Source organism: Marmota marmota, unplaced genomic scaffold, assembly GCF_001458135.2.
Source record: "Marmota marmota marmota unplaced genomic scaffold, marMar, whole genome shotgun sequence".
NCBI classification, from domain to species: Eukaryota; Metazoa; Chordata; class Mammalia; order Rodentia; family Sciuridae; genus Marmota; species Marmota marmota.
In genome coordinates, this window is record NW_026000168.1 from 14,811,146 (window position 1) to 14,827,903 (window position 16,758).

Consider the following 16,758-nt stretch of genomic DNA (forward strand, 5'->3'; position numbering starts at 1 on the left):
GAGAGAGAGAGAAAGAGAGAGAGAGAGAGAGAGAGAGAGAGAGAGAGAGAGAGAGAGAGACTTGAGCACCAGACATGGTGTTGGAAGACTGGGGTTCAAGTCCATTCATTCTCATTCATTCTACAAGTCTTTATCGAGCACCTCCTAAAGGCTCAGCTGTGTGTTAGGGGACACAATGTGTCATTGGATCCAGAGTAATGAATCTATGGGGAAGGCGGGAAGAAAGGGGACCTTCATTTTGGGGCCATCTACCTCATGCCAGACACTCTGCTTTTGTTCATTCAAAATGGTACGATCAGACCCTTCACAATATCCCAGGGTGTGTGTGTGTGTGTGTGTGTGTGTGTGTGTGTACATGGGGGAGGATATTATTATCCGAAGTCTACAGATTAAGAATCAGAGAGCTTATGTGACTGGCCCAATGCCTCACAGCCAGCAATTCTGGCACTCAGGATCCTGGTCCGTCCCATGCCAGAGTTCATTCACTCTTTGATTCCTCTCCCTGATGCCTGAGTGGAATGTAGAATCTTATGGCATCAGGCCCAAGAACTTGGAGGAAAAAAATTCTACCCTGTTTCCCTTTAAAGAGGGGAAACTGAGGCTCTGATAGAACAGGGACTGGCCAGAACATGGTGTCAGGGCAGGAGGGGACACTGAGGCTGTCCCTGCTGGCACACTCCACACTGGGCAGTCCATCCTCCTCCCTTCCTCCCGCCACGCTCCAGCTCAGGATTCTTATCCTTCTCCCTGCAGGATGCAGATTCAGCTCAAGGAGACTGGAGACCTACTGTGTGCTGAGTACCTGTTAGGGGCTCTCCCACAATCACCTCCTCCATCCATGTGAGGAAGGTGCTGTCGCCCCCGCCCACCTGCTGGAGAGTGTGACCTGACATTGAGAAACTGATGTGACTCAATTTTTGAGAAACCAGCCTCGACCTCAGAGCAAAGCCTGTCCAGGGAAGGGGGTGTGGCCCTTGTCCTTGGAAAAACCCACGGAGCACTCCTAGGCATATACCCACCCTGCTGAGTTGTTTGTCTGCAAATAACAGGAGAGATCTGCGGCGCCAGGTGTCCCTGACTCAGTCAGGCTAGGTGGGGATCCATAGCAACCCCCTAGCAACCACCAATCAGCATGAGACAGGGAAATACCTGGGATGCCAGATGACCCCCCAGTAGTTTATGGTGGTTGATAACATGTTGGGAAACCATGTAGTTCAGCACGTACACCCCTCGTGGCTTAAACCAATCAGTTCAAACGAATCCCCCTCTTGTACTAACCAATCACCCCTACCCAACTTGTTCCCGCCAGTGAATGTGCTAATCAATGTTAAGAGTTGTTGTTTGACTTTCCCGTGGTGTGGAATGATTTGCTGTGTGATGTTGTGACGCGTAGAGTATCCCCCCAAAACCTATAAAATCTCACTGAACAAAGGACCGGGGCTCACTCCCTGGGACCGCTGTGAGTCCAGGCTCGAGCTTGCAATAAAGACTCTTGTGTGATGCATCGGATTCGGCTCCTGGAGGTCCCACGAATTACATGACACCATAACTTGCGCGAGCTCTGTTCCTCTGAATGTCAGAGGTGTTACCAGGCAAGCTGGCCAGGGGATGGTGATTGCTAAACTGCACCTGGACAGAGAGAAGTGTAAGTACTGATGGGGACACCGCACTTGGTGTTCTCCTGAGAGCAATGACCCTTGTCATTGGGTGTGTCCTTTGCCCAGGCCTGGAACCTGGGCCGAGGGGCTTGTTACCAGAGCTCCTGGTTCCTGTGAGGTAAAAGCTTCTAAGGCAGGGAACTTCCCACACCTGTCCCTGGGGAGGGGGGCAGAGGGAAGAGCACCTGGCGGCGGGGAGGACAGGCCCGGCAGCAGAGCACCAGGGCCTTACCTCAGGCCGAACGGGGTCCTCGATGCCCACCACACAGATGCAGGTGAGGTCATTGAGGATGTCATTCTCGTTGTCCCAGTCAGGCTCGGGGCTGCTGGGGAAGTCACGGTAGGCCACACAGATGGTGCGGAGCCCGTCGCAGGCCATGGGCTCGATCACCTTCTTCACCATCTCGTCCCTGTCTCGGGGCCGGAAGACCCGGGGCTCACCTGCCCCACTGAGGATTTTGCAGCACCTGGGGGAGGGTGAAAGGCAGGTGAATAAGGCCCAGCCAAGGGCCTAAGGGGTGTTCCCCTGCCCACTGGGGATGTCCAATTGGCCACAGAGTTCAGGCCAGGCCCACCCGGTCCATCTCCCATAATGCCTCAGGACTAAGTGCACCCACAAGCGCCCAGGTCTGAGGTAGGGTAAAATCAGGTGACCTTAAAATATCTGCCCAAGGCCATTCAGCAAGAGTAATCCTGCTTTGGTCATCTATATGTGTTATCCCCAAGGTTTCATTTGAAAAATAAAAAAAATGGTTTCCAAAGGCCATCAAACCTCGGCTAGTAGTTTTTGGCCCCACTTATATACTAGGATCAACTGGGGGAGCATTTAATAAATACCCACGTGTGCACCCTGCCCTCGGGTCTCCAATTCAAGTTATCTGGGGTAAGTCCAATGATCAATGGATTTTAAAAAATCTCCCTGGGGTGATTTGCATGGCGCTGTTGGCGCTGAGAACCATCGGGCAAGATCAATCCCTTCAACGTACGAGCCAGGAAACTGAGGGCCACAGAGGGCAGTGACCTGCTTAGTTCCCCAGGCTTATCTCTGGCGCACAGAGTCAGAGGAACTTGCCTGATGAAAACCAAATAACTACCACCAACCAGCCCTATGAGAAGGGAAGCAAAATTAAGTGTGACTGCGGGCAGAACGTCCTGAGGATCCAGTCTCTCAGAAGGCAGGGAAGACTCTTATCTGTAGAAATTTTTAAGAGGATATAGTGAAAAAATCGGTGGGCAGGGGGTGAGTCTTGCTGTGTGACCTGGTGCTAGATGGACTCTCCAGTCCAGGGGTGCTGCTAGGTCCAGCATGGACGGTGCTGGCATTGCATGGCCCAGAGGCCCCTCCAACAGCTCGGCCCTCAGCCGGCGCCCTGTTGGCCACTTACTTTTTGAGCACGATCTCAGAAGCACCCTTGCTGTACATGCGGAAGCTCTCGTCGGGCATCTTGATGACGGTGCTCATGGACTTGCGCACAGAATTGAAGGTGTACACCTTATACAGCTTCTCCTCCGGCATCTGGCTGCGCACAGGCTCATAGTCCTGCTTCAGATCCAGCACAAAGCCCAGCAGGCCGCATTCTGTTTTGTTGCCCACCTGCCGAGGCAGGGCACCCTCCTTCTCTGGGGGCTGTGGAGAGAGGCAGGTGCGGCTCACACAGGGCAGGGCATGCCCCCAAGGAGCCCCTGCCCTGGCTGCCACAGAATGGCTCTTGGGGAAGGGGCTGAGCCCTGGGTCCACCCTTGGCACCTGGCCTGGGACGTAAGCCACTGCATCCCAGGTCCTGACTCCAGATGCAAATCATGAAGCAAGACAGCTTTTAATAATTATAAATTATTTCAAACAACTATGAATTATTTCAAGCAAAAAAGAAGATAATGATAGAAACAATTAGTACCTACCACCCTGCTTTGTAGAATCTTGACATTATGCCATGTTTGCTTCAGAATTTTCTTTCTTTTCTTTTTTTTAAATATTTATTTTTTAGTTGTAGTTGGACACAATACCTTTATTTTATTTATTTATTTTTATGTGGTGCTGAGGATCGAACCCAGGGTCTCGCACGTGCTAGGTGCGTGCCCTACTGCTGAGCCACAACCCCAGCCCCAGAATTTTCTTTCTTAAGAAGCAAAACATGTCAAAGAAAAGTTGAATCCCCTCTGTGTATCTCTTCTCATCTGTGTACTTCACCCTTTACCCAGAATAAACCTTTATGTTAAATTTGGCTTTAGTTTTTGCCATGTATGTGTTATTCTTAGATAACTGCAGATTCACATGCAGTAATGAATAATACAGAGAGCTCTCATATATCCCCTTTGTCCAATTTCCCCCAAAGTTAACTTCTTGCTTCATCAAAGTATAGTGTCACAAACACCATCAAACTGGCCTTATTCAGATCTCATCAGCTTCACTTCCACTGTGTGTGCACATGTGTGTGCACGTGTGCATTTAGTTCCTCAAAATGGCATCATGCCTGAATTCCCATGATTACCACCAGTGTCAAGATATAGGACAGTTCCCCCCAAGGGGCCCCATGCTACTCCCTGGTGGCCACAGTCAAATCCTCCCTAGCCCTGGTAATCAATAATCTATCTCTACTCTTTCGTTATCCCCTCCCCTTATTGTGGTGCTAGGAAGTGAACTCGGGGTCCCATGCATGCTAAGCAGGTGCGCTGCCACTGAGTTACTCCACCAGCCTGCTTCTGTCATTGGAGGCATTGATACAGGGAGTCGCACAGTAGGTTAATTTGGGAGATTGGCTGTGTCCACTCAGCATAATCTCCTTGAGATCCAGGCAAGCTGTTCCATGTGGCCATGATTTATTCTCTTCATCAGCTAAGTAGTGTCCCACTGTGTGGATGGATGGGCCATCTCTTGTGATTTCGACTCAGGTTGAGCCAAATGAAATGGCTAGTTCTGCATGTCAAAAATGGCCCAGAGGTGGCAATTTCATGAGGCCATTTAACCTAATGTCTATCCGGGTAGGACTCTTGCACGTTGAGCACTTCAGACTCGGGGACTGTACACATTCTTCTGTAACTTGCTCTACTCACTCCACATTCCATTCATGAGATTCTATGTGTTTTGGTTCTAGTTTGTTCTTTTTAACCTGTTGCGTAGATTTCATTATATGAATAGGGTGCGATTGATTGACTTATCCCTTTTGGTCCCTCCCTTCAGCACTTGCTACGCCTTGGCCCTGTGCCAGCAACATCTGCTGCAGAGATTCTCAGTAAAACAAGGGCTGCCTCTCTCCCCAGCACCCTCACCCTCACCTGATTTCGGCCTCCACTGCTATTCTGGGTGGGTCCTTCTCCCTTTCCTGCTGGGCACAATCCTCCTCATGTTTTGAGGACCAACTCAAACATCTTGTATTTGAAGATTGCCTCTGGGGGTCTATCTCTTGTGTTCTATTCCTCTCTGGGTTCTCAGGGGCACTGCGGAGCCCAGCACACAGTAGGTGCTTGCCAACTGCTTGAATGGCTCAAGGCAGCCCCGTCTTCTGGGCAAGATGCATGTTTGCAGGTCAAGGCAAGATGCTCCACAGGGGCACTAAGCGGCACAAGCCCCTCGCGGTGGGAAGGGAAGATCTGCAGGTATGATCCATTCCCTTGGGTGCCCCCACACATGTGCACACCCACACAAAGCACTTGACATTAATATGCAGTCACTCAGGTGGAGGTGGCTTGGGGAGCAGGAAAAGCCACCAGAGATAAAATCAAAACCAGAGAGCTATCAAAGAGGGACAAATAGCAAGAAACATGCCTGTCCTCCTCCGTCCCAGCAGTGACATTTCACGGGTCTCAGATCAGCCTTGCACCCTGGTCCTCAGCTTCCTTGAGATTGCTCAAAAGAGCAGGGTGGGCAGGAAGAACAGGGATTCAAGAAGATGCTAGCTTTGTAGGGACCCTCCATCGTCAGTTATGTCCTGGGCCTGTTCTCCCCTTCTGCAGTTAAGGTTCAGGCCCAGGAGGCAGGTCCCAGTCACGTGGAGACACAATTATTGACACACACAGTGGTCCTGAGACCCAGGAAGGAAAGGGACTTAGAACCTAAACATGTCCTCAGTTTCTCCATCTGTGAAATGGAACGGGTAGGAGCAGATGGTTTCCGAGAGAGAAATCAAAGCTTTCCTTAAAGTAGACTTTGGTGAGGGATGGTGGAGGGGAGAAGGTCCGTCAGCAGGTGATCTGGGGACCAGGGAAGGGGACAAGGCTCAGAACATCTTCCCAGGTCCCATGACCACATTAACCTACGTCTCAGCATCAAGCACCTTGAAGAGTTGCCCTCTCCACGCTCCATGATGAGATTTCACTTGGAAGCAGAGAAATCTTTGATACGACTTCCCATTTCTGGCATTGGGAAAATAAATTCTAAGAGCTTCTTTTTGTTTCCACAATATGTTGTTAGGCTCTAGTGTAATATATATAAAATACAATTTTATAATTAACTTTCTGGTGATTTCCAGAGTTTTATGTATGTTCCACAACCGTTTTTTTTTTTTTCCCCTCTCCACTAATGAAAGAAAACTCCAAGGACTTAAATAAAAATGCCTAATTACTTATTTGCCCAAGAGAGCTGAGCAGTCATGCCTGCAAAACACCCAACATTTTATTACCCTCTGTGAAATATTTTAATTTTCCTCTAAAAGGATTTCAAACAATCCATGGTTGCAAATAGCAAGCGCTGTCTCCTCCGTAATTCAATTTGTTTCCATGAACTTGAGCTCTGAAATCGCCTACACGCGTTACTAAGAAGCAGGCACCCTCCCCTTTTCTCTTTCTGCATTTTTTTATCCTGACAAGCTCAGAGGTTTCGCTCTTGCTGTAAAAATTCCAAGAGCCTTATTAGCTCCAGGACTCCAACTCTGCAAAGGAGTTAAGGCGTTGGTAGTGTTCCTGTTTCTAGGGACAGGAAATAGCCCAGGAGGGAAGTCACCTGCCCTAGGCCACAGTCTCACTGAGGGCTGGGGTCCCAGGGCTGTCACTTCAAAGCTTTATCTGGTACATTTCCCTGCTCGGCTGTTGAGCCCTTTGGGAGTGCGAGGTGCAGCCATGGGCGTAACTTGGGACAAGTCATGCTTCTGATTTGGAATGCTGGATGTTTGGGGAGTGAAACAGATAAAAATCAATGAATGATGATGAATTATAAATAACAAACTATAAATATACATGATCCAAATTGTAAATAATATCTGCAAAAAATGAGATTATAAAAAACCCAGAGCATGTATCACCTCGTATCCATTAGGATAACTATTATTAAAAACACCACCAACAGGGGCTGGGGATGTGGCTCAAGTGGTAGCGTGCTAGCCTGGCATGCGTGAGGCCCTGGGTTCGATTCTCAGCACCACATAGGAATAAAATAAAGATATTGTGTCCACCTAAAACTAAAAAATTAAAAAAAAAAAAAAACACCATCGACAAAAAAAAAATCCCAGGAAATAACAAGTGTTGGCAAGAATGAGATGGAACTGGAACTCTTGTGCATGGCTGGTAGGAATGTAAAGTGGTGCAGATGCTGTGGAAAACAGTATGGAAATTCCTTGAAAAGTTAATTTGCAAGTCCAAATCCTAGGTACACACCCAAAATAACTGAAAATAGAGACTTAAAGAGATATTCGCATACCCATGTTCACAGTGCTGGTATTATTCACAATAGCTAAGAGGTAGAAGCTATGTGTATGTCCATTGATGGATGAAAAGTAAATAAGATGTGGCCTATCCGTGCTATGGAGAATCATTCAGTCTTAATAAGGAAGGAGATTCTGACACATGGTACCATACGGATGGACCTTGAGGACATGATGCTAAGGGGAAAAATACCAGTTACCGAAGGACAAATACTGTATGGATCAACTTATATGAGGGACTAAGAGGGGCTGAATTCATAGACAGAAAGTGCTTCCCAGGCACTGAGGGGAGCAGGGATTGGGAAGGAAGAGTTTAATGTGGTACAGAGTTTCAGTTTTGCAGGATGAGAATTCTCTGGATGGGTGGTGGTGATGTTTGTGCCACAGTGTCAAGGTACTGAATGCTACTAAAATATACATTTAAAAATGGTCAATTTTATGGTATGTGTATTTGACCACTATTAAGAAGGAAAAAAAAATCAAAAGAAATTCCATGATAATTGCTACAGTTTGAATCTTACATGTCCCCTAAGGGCCCATAGGAAAAAGGCCTGGTCCCCAGCTTGGTGCTATTGGAATGTGGTGGGGATTTTAAGAACTGGGGCCTAGTGGGGCGAGCTCTTGAGTATCGGGACCTCAGTCTCTTCTTCTTTCTCTCTCACTTCCTGGTTGTGAGCCTGCAGTCTTGCTCCCCCAGGTCTCCCTCCATGATGGGCTTCCACAAGCCCAAAGCAATGGGGTTCATGAATCATAATCTGGAGGCTCCAAAACTGTGAGCCAAACCCCACTCCTTTTTTAAAAAAAAATAAGCCAACTTACCTCAGATATTTGTTACAGTGACAGAAAGCTGACAAACACAGTGGGGAACCCCATGGCATGATAAGCTGCGATGTGGGGATGGACCTTGGAAGTGAAGCCTCTCTCGATGCCAGACTAACCACCAGCCCCACCTCAAGGGTAGCCATGACCACCTCTCCGAATGCCTGCTCTGTGCTCACCGCTTCCCTGAGCTCTTCACGTGCGTCCCCTCATTGCACCTCCACAGCTCATTCCACAGTTATGCACATTGAGCAGGACGAGGTTCCGCTGGTAAGAAGCAGCTGAGCCAGGACCCAGGTGGTTCCCTGGTCTGCGTCCCACAGCGCATGCTCCCCGACAGCACCTGCCTCTCCCCTCCAGCACTGGAGACCACTGGCTAATAGCTAAGTGGAGGGGCCACTGAAGAGCCCTGGGGGTGCAGGGCAGTGTGCCCTGCTCCTCTCTGTACTCACCTCTAGCATGGGGTGGTGGGGAGCCATCCAATAAGTGTCCAATGAACTGACGAATTGTTTTGTGTCTATGTCTGGGCTGCTGCTCACCAGATGGAAAGGAATTTAGGCAAAATTGGGCTCCAGAACTGTCATCTAAGGGGCTATCTCTGCTGGAGAGCTTCTCAGGTGCCAGGTCTGAGGAGAGTGAGGTGGCCAAGCCAGGCCAGCAAGCCACAGGACCTTCCCTGGAAGCTGCAAAGGCAGATGTGGGTGTCCAGGGTGACAGAATCCCCCAGCTATGCGGACAGATCTTTGGAAAGTAAACTCTTTGGAGACCTTTCCAAGTTCACGGGTGCTTTGTTATGTGTGGTGTTTGTGGTGTGTGCGCATGTGCGTGTGCGTGTCAGTGTGAGAGAGAGAGAGAGAGAGAAAGAGGAGGCAAACGGGGAGGGATTCACAGCTCTATTAAGAGTTGGGCTTCATTCCACCAGGGATGATTTGCTTTAAGTCACTTTAAGTTACTATCCCAGAGACGGGAACTGCAAAACTGGTCCCTGGCATTTCACCTACCACAACTAGACCCTCACTTCAACCCCCATCTCATGTCTTTCAAAGTCCCTTTCAGAGCCTTCCACACCCTCTGGCCCCTCTGTCTTGTCAGGAGGCCAGCTTCAGAGCACAGCCTGACTTGGGGGACTTGGAGGCTCATTTGAACGTTAGGTCGAGCCCTGAGTTTGAAGCCTGGAGCCCTGGGTTTGGGGTGGTCTCTCTGCTCCTCAGTCACTTCCCCTTCTCCTCCCCTTGGCCCTTCTCATCATCTGCCCAGGTTCTAATGTTCATGGAAAATACAATCCAGCAGATTCTTCCTGCTGTTTGGGGGTTCCTGGGGCTAGGCATCTGGGGTTTCATTTTTAGTTTATTTGTTTTTAGGTACTGGGGATCGAATCTGGGCTGCTCTACCACTGAGCTACATCATCAGGGACTTACTAAGTTGCTGAGGGTCTTGCTAAATGTCCGAGGCTGGCTTCGACCTGGCAATCCTCCTGCCTTAGTCTCCTGAGTGGCTGGGATTTCAGGCAGGTGCCACTGCACCTGAAATCTAGATTCTAACTAGAAGAAGTTGGCTTATCTGTTCAGCAAAACCACACTTCCAGGACCCTCCTTCCTCCCCAATCACTTTGGGGGCTCGAGGGAGATCAGTTTCTCTCCCCACAGTTTATGATTTTAGACGCTTAACACCCTCTTTTGTCAATTCAGCTCCGCATGCATCCATCTGCAGTTTAATAATTCAAATGTCACCTGGAGAGTCACCTGACTTTATAAGAGGCCTCATAAGATACAAAACTCAAGCCTGCTCGGGTGGTTGATATGCAGGCTAAACGTGGGCAGAAAAGGAGATCATTTCCCCAAGAAAGCTCAGTGCCTCGGGAGTGTGAGGAAAGAGCTATTTCCATCGAAAGCTCAGCTGTGGCTCAGAAAAAGAGTGGCACGTTGACAGGGAGACAAGAAGCAGCCAGGAGAAGTCTTAACGTACAAAGAGTTGGAGGCCACAAAGCAAATGTCAGGGTGTGCCAGGATTTCTGAAGCAGGGAAGCAATTTTTGACAAAAAGAAGATTCATGTAGCTTCCCTTGGGGGCAAGGGAAGTCCCTAATGATCAGAAATAAGAGTGGAAAGAGCCCCCTCACCTACCATCTCAGAAGGGACGGGCATGGGGCTGAGGCTGGCCTCCTGGGGCCTCCTTTTCTGGCCACCCTTCCTACAACCTTGGCCCTTGTACCCGCCTCACCTGTGTTTTGAGTGATTCTTTTGGGTCCCGTGAGGAGAAAGCCTACTGGGGACTTATTTGCTACCAAAGAGCTTTGCTTCATGCTTCAGACTAATTTTGCATTATTCTGGCCCTCAAAGAAATGCCCGGGCCACACACCACCATGTTTTCTGAATAAGCCATGAATTTTAAGTTCTCTGGGCCTCCTGGATTGTCCCTCCTCCCTGACCACCATGGAGAACTTCTCTGGAATTTTCTGGACTCAGCTTCATCCCTGGTCTTCAGGAGTGACCGTGGCAGGTTACTTGATGTTTCTGCAGCTCAGTTTTCCTAGCTGCAACATGGGAGTGGTCCTGTTTGGCCGGATGGGATGAAAGGGATGTGTAGGGTCAAGTGAGACTGACCGGCAAAGCCCACTGCAGAGGCTCAGAAAGAATCATGGTGGTAATGAGAGTAATAACTGACATGGACGGAGGGCTTGTTGCACTGTCCTGGGTACTCTGCCTTCATTAGCCTCCTCTAGGTGTCACCGCTGGCTGGTAGCATACGCCTGTAATCTTAGCAGCTCTGGAGGCTGAGGCAGGAGGATTGCAAGTTTGAGGCCAGCCTCTGCGGCTTAGCGAGAGACCCTGTCTCAGAATTAAAAAATAAAAAGTGCTGGGGATGTAGCTTAATGATAGAGCACCCCTGGGTTCTTTACCTACCCTTGCAAATACACATGTAATTTGTTCATATTTGAAAGAAGAAAGGCGTCAGCAAATTAGGAGCTCTCTGGTTCAACCCGCACAGCCTGGATGACTAAGGGAAACTGCAGAGTCAGCTTGGTAAGTTGGAGGGGTTGACAAAGCCCTGGTGTTGGCCAAGGAACATGGAACCTCTGGCTGTCACAGGAAGAGGTTATCAGTCCTGCCCAGAGACCCCTATTAATTCATAGCCACCCATTCACTCATCTACCCCGACACACACCCATCTACCTACTCACCCTCCACCTTCCATTCATCTGCCCATCTGTTCCTCCCTCTCTCTGCCTTCCTGTCATCTCATTGATTATTTATCTGTTTATGGACCAACCAATTCACTTACCCAGCCCGTCCACCCACTATTTCCCAAAGGCCTAGGCTGCGGGGAATGGAGAAGACCCAACTGTGTCTCTTGTTCTCAAAGACCCCACTGCCGGGCTGGGGATGTGACTCAAGTGGTAGCGCGCTCGCCCAGCATGCACGGGGCGCTAGGTTCGATCCTCAGCACCACATAAAAAAATAAAATAAAGATGTCGTGTCCACCAAAAACTAAAAAATAAATATTAAAAAAAAATTCTCTCTCTTGAAAAAAAAAAAAAAAAAAGAAAAAGACCCCACTGCTTGCATCAGACGGTGAGAAGAGACAGAGGACTGTTGCCCTCAGGAAGGGGAAGACTCGGTGTGTGCGAGCCCAGCCCTCGCCAGGGTCTCATTTTCCTTGGCCAGGTCCATTTTTGCACGGGAGCAGATGAGTCGTGAGAGTGAAGGGCACGGCTCCTCCTTCCTGCCCACCTCCTCTTGCATGGTTTCAGGGCGTCCTGCAGTCTAGATTTCCCAGCCTGGTTGGGAGATGCCTGGACTTCTACCCTGGACCAAGCTGCCTTAGCCTCTTTACTGTCTTCATCAGGACGAAGAAAGGGTGGTCCCCGCCTGAGAGCCACTGTGTTCTATGGCCCAATTGGCAGGGCCTGGGAGGGAAACTTACCCTGAACTCCGGCCCTCATTCCCAAGACCACCACAGTCTAATGGTGTTGTGGGATTGGTTTCAATGACTAAGAATCTGGCTGGGCCCCTGGACTCAACAGCTGGCTATAAGGTGGCCAGAGGTTGACTTTGCTGCTAATTGGCTTTTGGACAAGACCCTTTTCCTCTCTACCCTGATGCCTCTGCTGTAATTTACTTACTTGTTGGTCTCTGCATTGCCAAATGGAATCCTCCTGTACTGGGTAATTTTATTGCTGAATAACCACCCAGTCATCCTGTATGCTAATTATGTGCCAGGTGTGGTGCTCAGCACGTCCCACTTACTGATTGGCTCCTCACAATAACCCTATTATTTTACCCAAGAAACTAAGGCACAGAGAAGTTAAGTAACTTGTTTGGATTCACACAGCTAGCGAGGGGTTGGAACCCACGCTGTCTGGCTCCAGAGTAGGAGTTTTGACCAGTGTCCGCTCATACCAGGGGCTCTACTGTCCCTCCCACACTGATGGCTGTCAACAAAAAGAATCATGTGGCCACGATACTTTCAGGAAAGAGCCAGAAATACAGGCACAGGGGTCCTAGGATATAGCGGCAGGGGACCCTATGTGACAATTGACGTGGATTACAAACCAAGGACCCCGATTTCCAGGTCCCTGGCCTGGCCCCAGCTTAAGCAGCTGCACCTTCTCCCCAAGTGGACTCACTGACCCTTGTCTCTTATGCCACCTGGACACAGCCTCAGTCCACCAATATCTGGAAGTGAGATTCTAGCTTTGCCACCGCTGTTCCCGAGACCATCTGAGATTTAACACCACGGAGAGGTTTCAGCAGCTCTCCCGATAGATCCAGGGACTTCCTTACTGTAACTGAATAAGCTACGTCTCAATCCAAGCCCACCGCACAGGGCTTTGCCCACATGTCTGCCCCCATGGCTGGAAGCCTGTTCTGGGAATCGCTGTTCCCCTCTCTGCCACATCTGCAGGACAAACTCATTCACAGCGTGGTGGCTATTTTAGGAAGGCCTGGGGAACCAAATAAAGCATCGCTGATCTCTCTTGATTCCCAAATCAGGGGAGAAAGGAGACAAAAATGTCATCTCTGGCATCACCCGCAGGGTTCTCTGTCACCAGTCTGCACACGTTCTCCGACCTACTTTCCCCTCCGTGGTGATGGGGGTGGCCGTGAGAGGCAGGGCCCGGAGCTGCCTCCTTATCCCCACAGCAACCCCCAGTCCCTCGCTGCTGACTCATGCTGCTGACTCCCCAACTTGGCGGCTCCCACAAATCCCACCGGATTATGAAGGCTGCAGCTGGCTCCCGGCAGAAGGGGAAGGTCAGGGCTCGGGCACATGTGGAGGGGAAGCAGAAAGCTCCGCTGATTCACCCCGATGCCCATGAAGCAGAAATGCCCTGCATCTGGGTGCCCGTGGCCATCTGGATGAATGAACTCTGGGCTTCTCGTCCATAGTCCAAAGGCTGGTTAATTACCAAGAGGCAACTTGTGTTTCTAAACCCAAAAGGCATCACAGCATGGTGAGACTAAGTAGCATAGCTGACAGAGTAAGGTGATTGTTATTTTATTTTAGTTTTTGGTACCAGGGATTGAACTCAGGGGCACTCAACCACTGAGCCCCCATCCCCAGCCCTATTTTGTATTTTATTTAGAGACAGGGTCTCACTGAGCTACTTAAAGTGATTTTTTTTCATCAAAATAAATAATTTTATTACTCTTACTTACAACAGTGGTATTATTGGTGGCAGATTGTTTATAAAAATGGCCACAATTATTCCCTTCTATGAATCCATGTCCTATGCAGCACCTCTCAGCAAGAGGCGGAATCTCTAATTCACTCTGTGAATCTGGGTTGGCCTCCCAACTTGCACTGGTCAACAGAATGTGTCAAAGTGACAAAGTTTACAGCCCAGTTCTCAAGAGACCCTGAACACCTCGGTTCTAAGAACCCTGTTGTCACCATGTGAATAAGCCCAGACTAGCCTGCCAGAGGAGGTGAGACTACACGGCAGAGCAGAGGTAACCTAGAGGAGGCCAGGTCAGATCAGCCAATGGTCCTGCCAAGATCAGCAGAGCTGGCCACTTGAAGCTCTGCAGATGCATGAGGGAGCCCAGCTGAGACTGGAAGAACCTCCTTGCTGAGCACAGCCAGAACCACTGAACTGCAGGATTGTTAGCTACACAGAGCCAGCTCTTAGTCCCTGCGGGGGATTGGTTCCAGGACCCACAGCAGATACCAACGTCTTTGGATGCTCAGCCCCTTAAATAGAATGGCACAGCATTTACACAGAACCCACACAATCCTCTCCCATACGTTTTAACTTGTCTCTAGCTCACTTATAATACCAGTCTAAATATTACATGTAAAGAGTTGTTTTAGTGTATTGTTTAGGAAATAATGACAAGGAAAAAGTCTGTATGTGTGCTGTACAGATGCAACAATTCTAGTCCTAACTAGAACTTTTTTTCTGCATATTTTTTACCCACAGTTGATGGAATCAGCATACGGAATCCACAGACATGGAGGGCTGACTGCAGTTTCATTTTGTGTTACTAAATTTTGAAGTGTGTGTGTGTTTTTTGAACCAAGGAGTGCTTACCTAGTGTGCCACATTCCCAGCCTTTTTAAAAATTTTTTGAGACAGGGTGTCACTAAGTTGCTTAGGGCCTAAATTGCTGAGGCTGGCCTTGAACTCTCAATCCTCCTGCCTCAGCCTCTGGAGTCAGAGGGATTACAGGGGTGCACCACCATGTCTGGCTCGAAGTATTTTGTTTTGTTACATAGCATAAACTAATTGATAAAAACATTTTGGCAAGGGGATCAATGGCAGGATTTAAAAAATAATAATTGATGGTAATAATTAACAATCTTTTCTGTTTGATCACACAGACATTAAAGTTGGAAGAATATCAAATCAAACAGAAATGAATTGTTTATTATCTGATCACCTGGGAATGCATCAGCAGGAGTTGAGAACCACAATGCCATCGTTCAATCTGCCCAGGACTTCTGGGTCGCATCATGGACAGATGCGCCCCCTAGCGAAGGCCTCAGGTACCTCTGCGTCATCTCATGACGATGCGCCCCCTAGCGGGGGATGCCGCAGGTGCCCACTTACCAGAATCTTGGTGGTGTAGGCGCTGTTGATGGCGATGGCGTTGACCAGCAGCTCCATGGTCTTGGCGTTGATGGAGCTGGGATCCGGGATCTCCTTGTAGTGGACGTCACCGACATAGGCCTGCACCACTGTCATGCGATTGGTGGTCAGAGTGCCTGTCTTGTCCGAGCAGATGGCTGTGGCATTGCCCATGGTCTCACAGGCGTCCAGGTGGCGCACTAGGTTGTTGTCCTTCATCATTTTCTGGGAGGAAGGACAGATAAAAGGGTGATGGTGAGGAGGGGGGGTGGGGGAGGTGGGGTGCCTGGGGGGGAGCCCTGGGTGATATGCAGTAACTGAGGCAGAGCCTCGGTTTCCCTTTAGCCTCTGCACGTCAGAGGATCTTGGTTATAAAGGCCTCTTACACCTGGACTCGTTTTGACTGTTATGGCCCTTTTCTTTCTCTTTTATCATTTGAATCATTTAAAAGATCATTTAATTTTTTACCTCAAGATACAGAAGTAATCTACATTGTCTATGGAAAAAAATGGTGGAAAAAATATACCAAAAAAAAAAAATGCTCATCATCTCTAGCAATCAGAGAAATGCAAATTAAAATTACACCAAGATACCATCTCACTCCAGAAGAGTGGCAGCCATTACGAAGACAAACAACAAGTGCTGGCGAGGATGCGGGGGAAAAAGGCACACTCATACATTGCGGGTGGGACTGCAAATTGGTGCAGCCAATTTGGAAAGCAGTATGGAGATTCCTTGGAAATCTGGGAATGGAACCACCATTTGACCCAGCTATTCCTCTTCTTGGACTATACCCAAAGGACCTAAAAACAGCATACTACAGGGACACAGCCACATTCAATGTTTATAGCAGCACAATTCATAATAGCTAAACTGTGGAGCCAACCTAGATGTCCTTCAGTGGATGAATGGATAAAAAAAAAATGGGGCATTTATACGCAATGGAATATTACTCAGCAATAAAAAATAATAAGATCGTGGTATTTGCAGGGAAGTGGACGGCATTGGAGAAGATTATGCTAAGTGAAGTTAGCCAATCCCCCAAAAAACAAATGCTGAGTGTCTTCTCTGATATAAGGGAGATGACTCAAAATGGGGTTGGGAGGGAGAGCATGGGAGGAAGATTACCTCTAGATAGGGAATAGGGGTGGGAGGGAAAGGGAGGGAGAAGGGGAATAGCTAGGATGGTGGAAGGAGAGGGTCATCATTATACAAAATACATGTATGAAGATGTGAATTTGGTGTCAACATACCTTATATACAACCAGAGACATGACAAATTGTGGTATAAAGGTGTATTAAGAATTGTAATGCAAAAAAATAAAAAATAAAAGAAATAAAAAAATTAAGGTTGGGTCTCTCTTGATTACTTCAAATATTTTACTCTTAACTGAGCATAAATAATTATTCCTTATTTGGTTGTGGATTTTTCTCAAATGTATCATCCTCTACTGGTGCCTGTTTTTCAGTGTCATTTCAATTTTGCCAAAGGTAAATAAGTTTAGCATACACGTGCTTATACATATAGGAAATCATTTGGAGAAATATCAAAATATGAATGTCATTATCTCTCAGTG

General features: G+C 48.4%; 1 protein-coding gene across 13 annotated transcripts in view; it reads right to left on the reverse strand.

Moving 5' to 3' along the window:
* Window positions 1-16,758, reverse strand: part of Atp2b2 (ATPase plasma membrane Ca2+ transporting 2) — a 271,387-nt gene that overhangs the window by 27,684 nt on the left and 226,945 nt on the right. For all 13 annotated transcript variants that reach the window (XM_048787110.1, XM_048787112.1, XM_048787106.1 and 10 more), the window contains 3 exons: window positions 15,164-15,406; window positions 3,044-3,285; window positions 1,891-2,125 (listed from right to left, as the gene is read on the reverse strand). In XM_048787110.1, coding sequence (XP_048643067.1) covers window positions 1,891-2,125; window positions 3,044-3,285; window positions 15,164-15,406 — 720 coding nt within the window. The remainder of the gene's footprint in view (window positions 1-1,890; window positions 2,126-3,043; window positions 3,286-15,163; window positions 15,407-16,758) is intronic.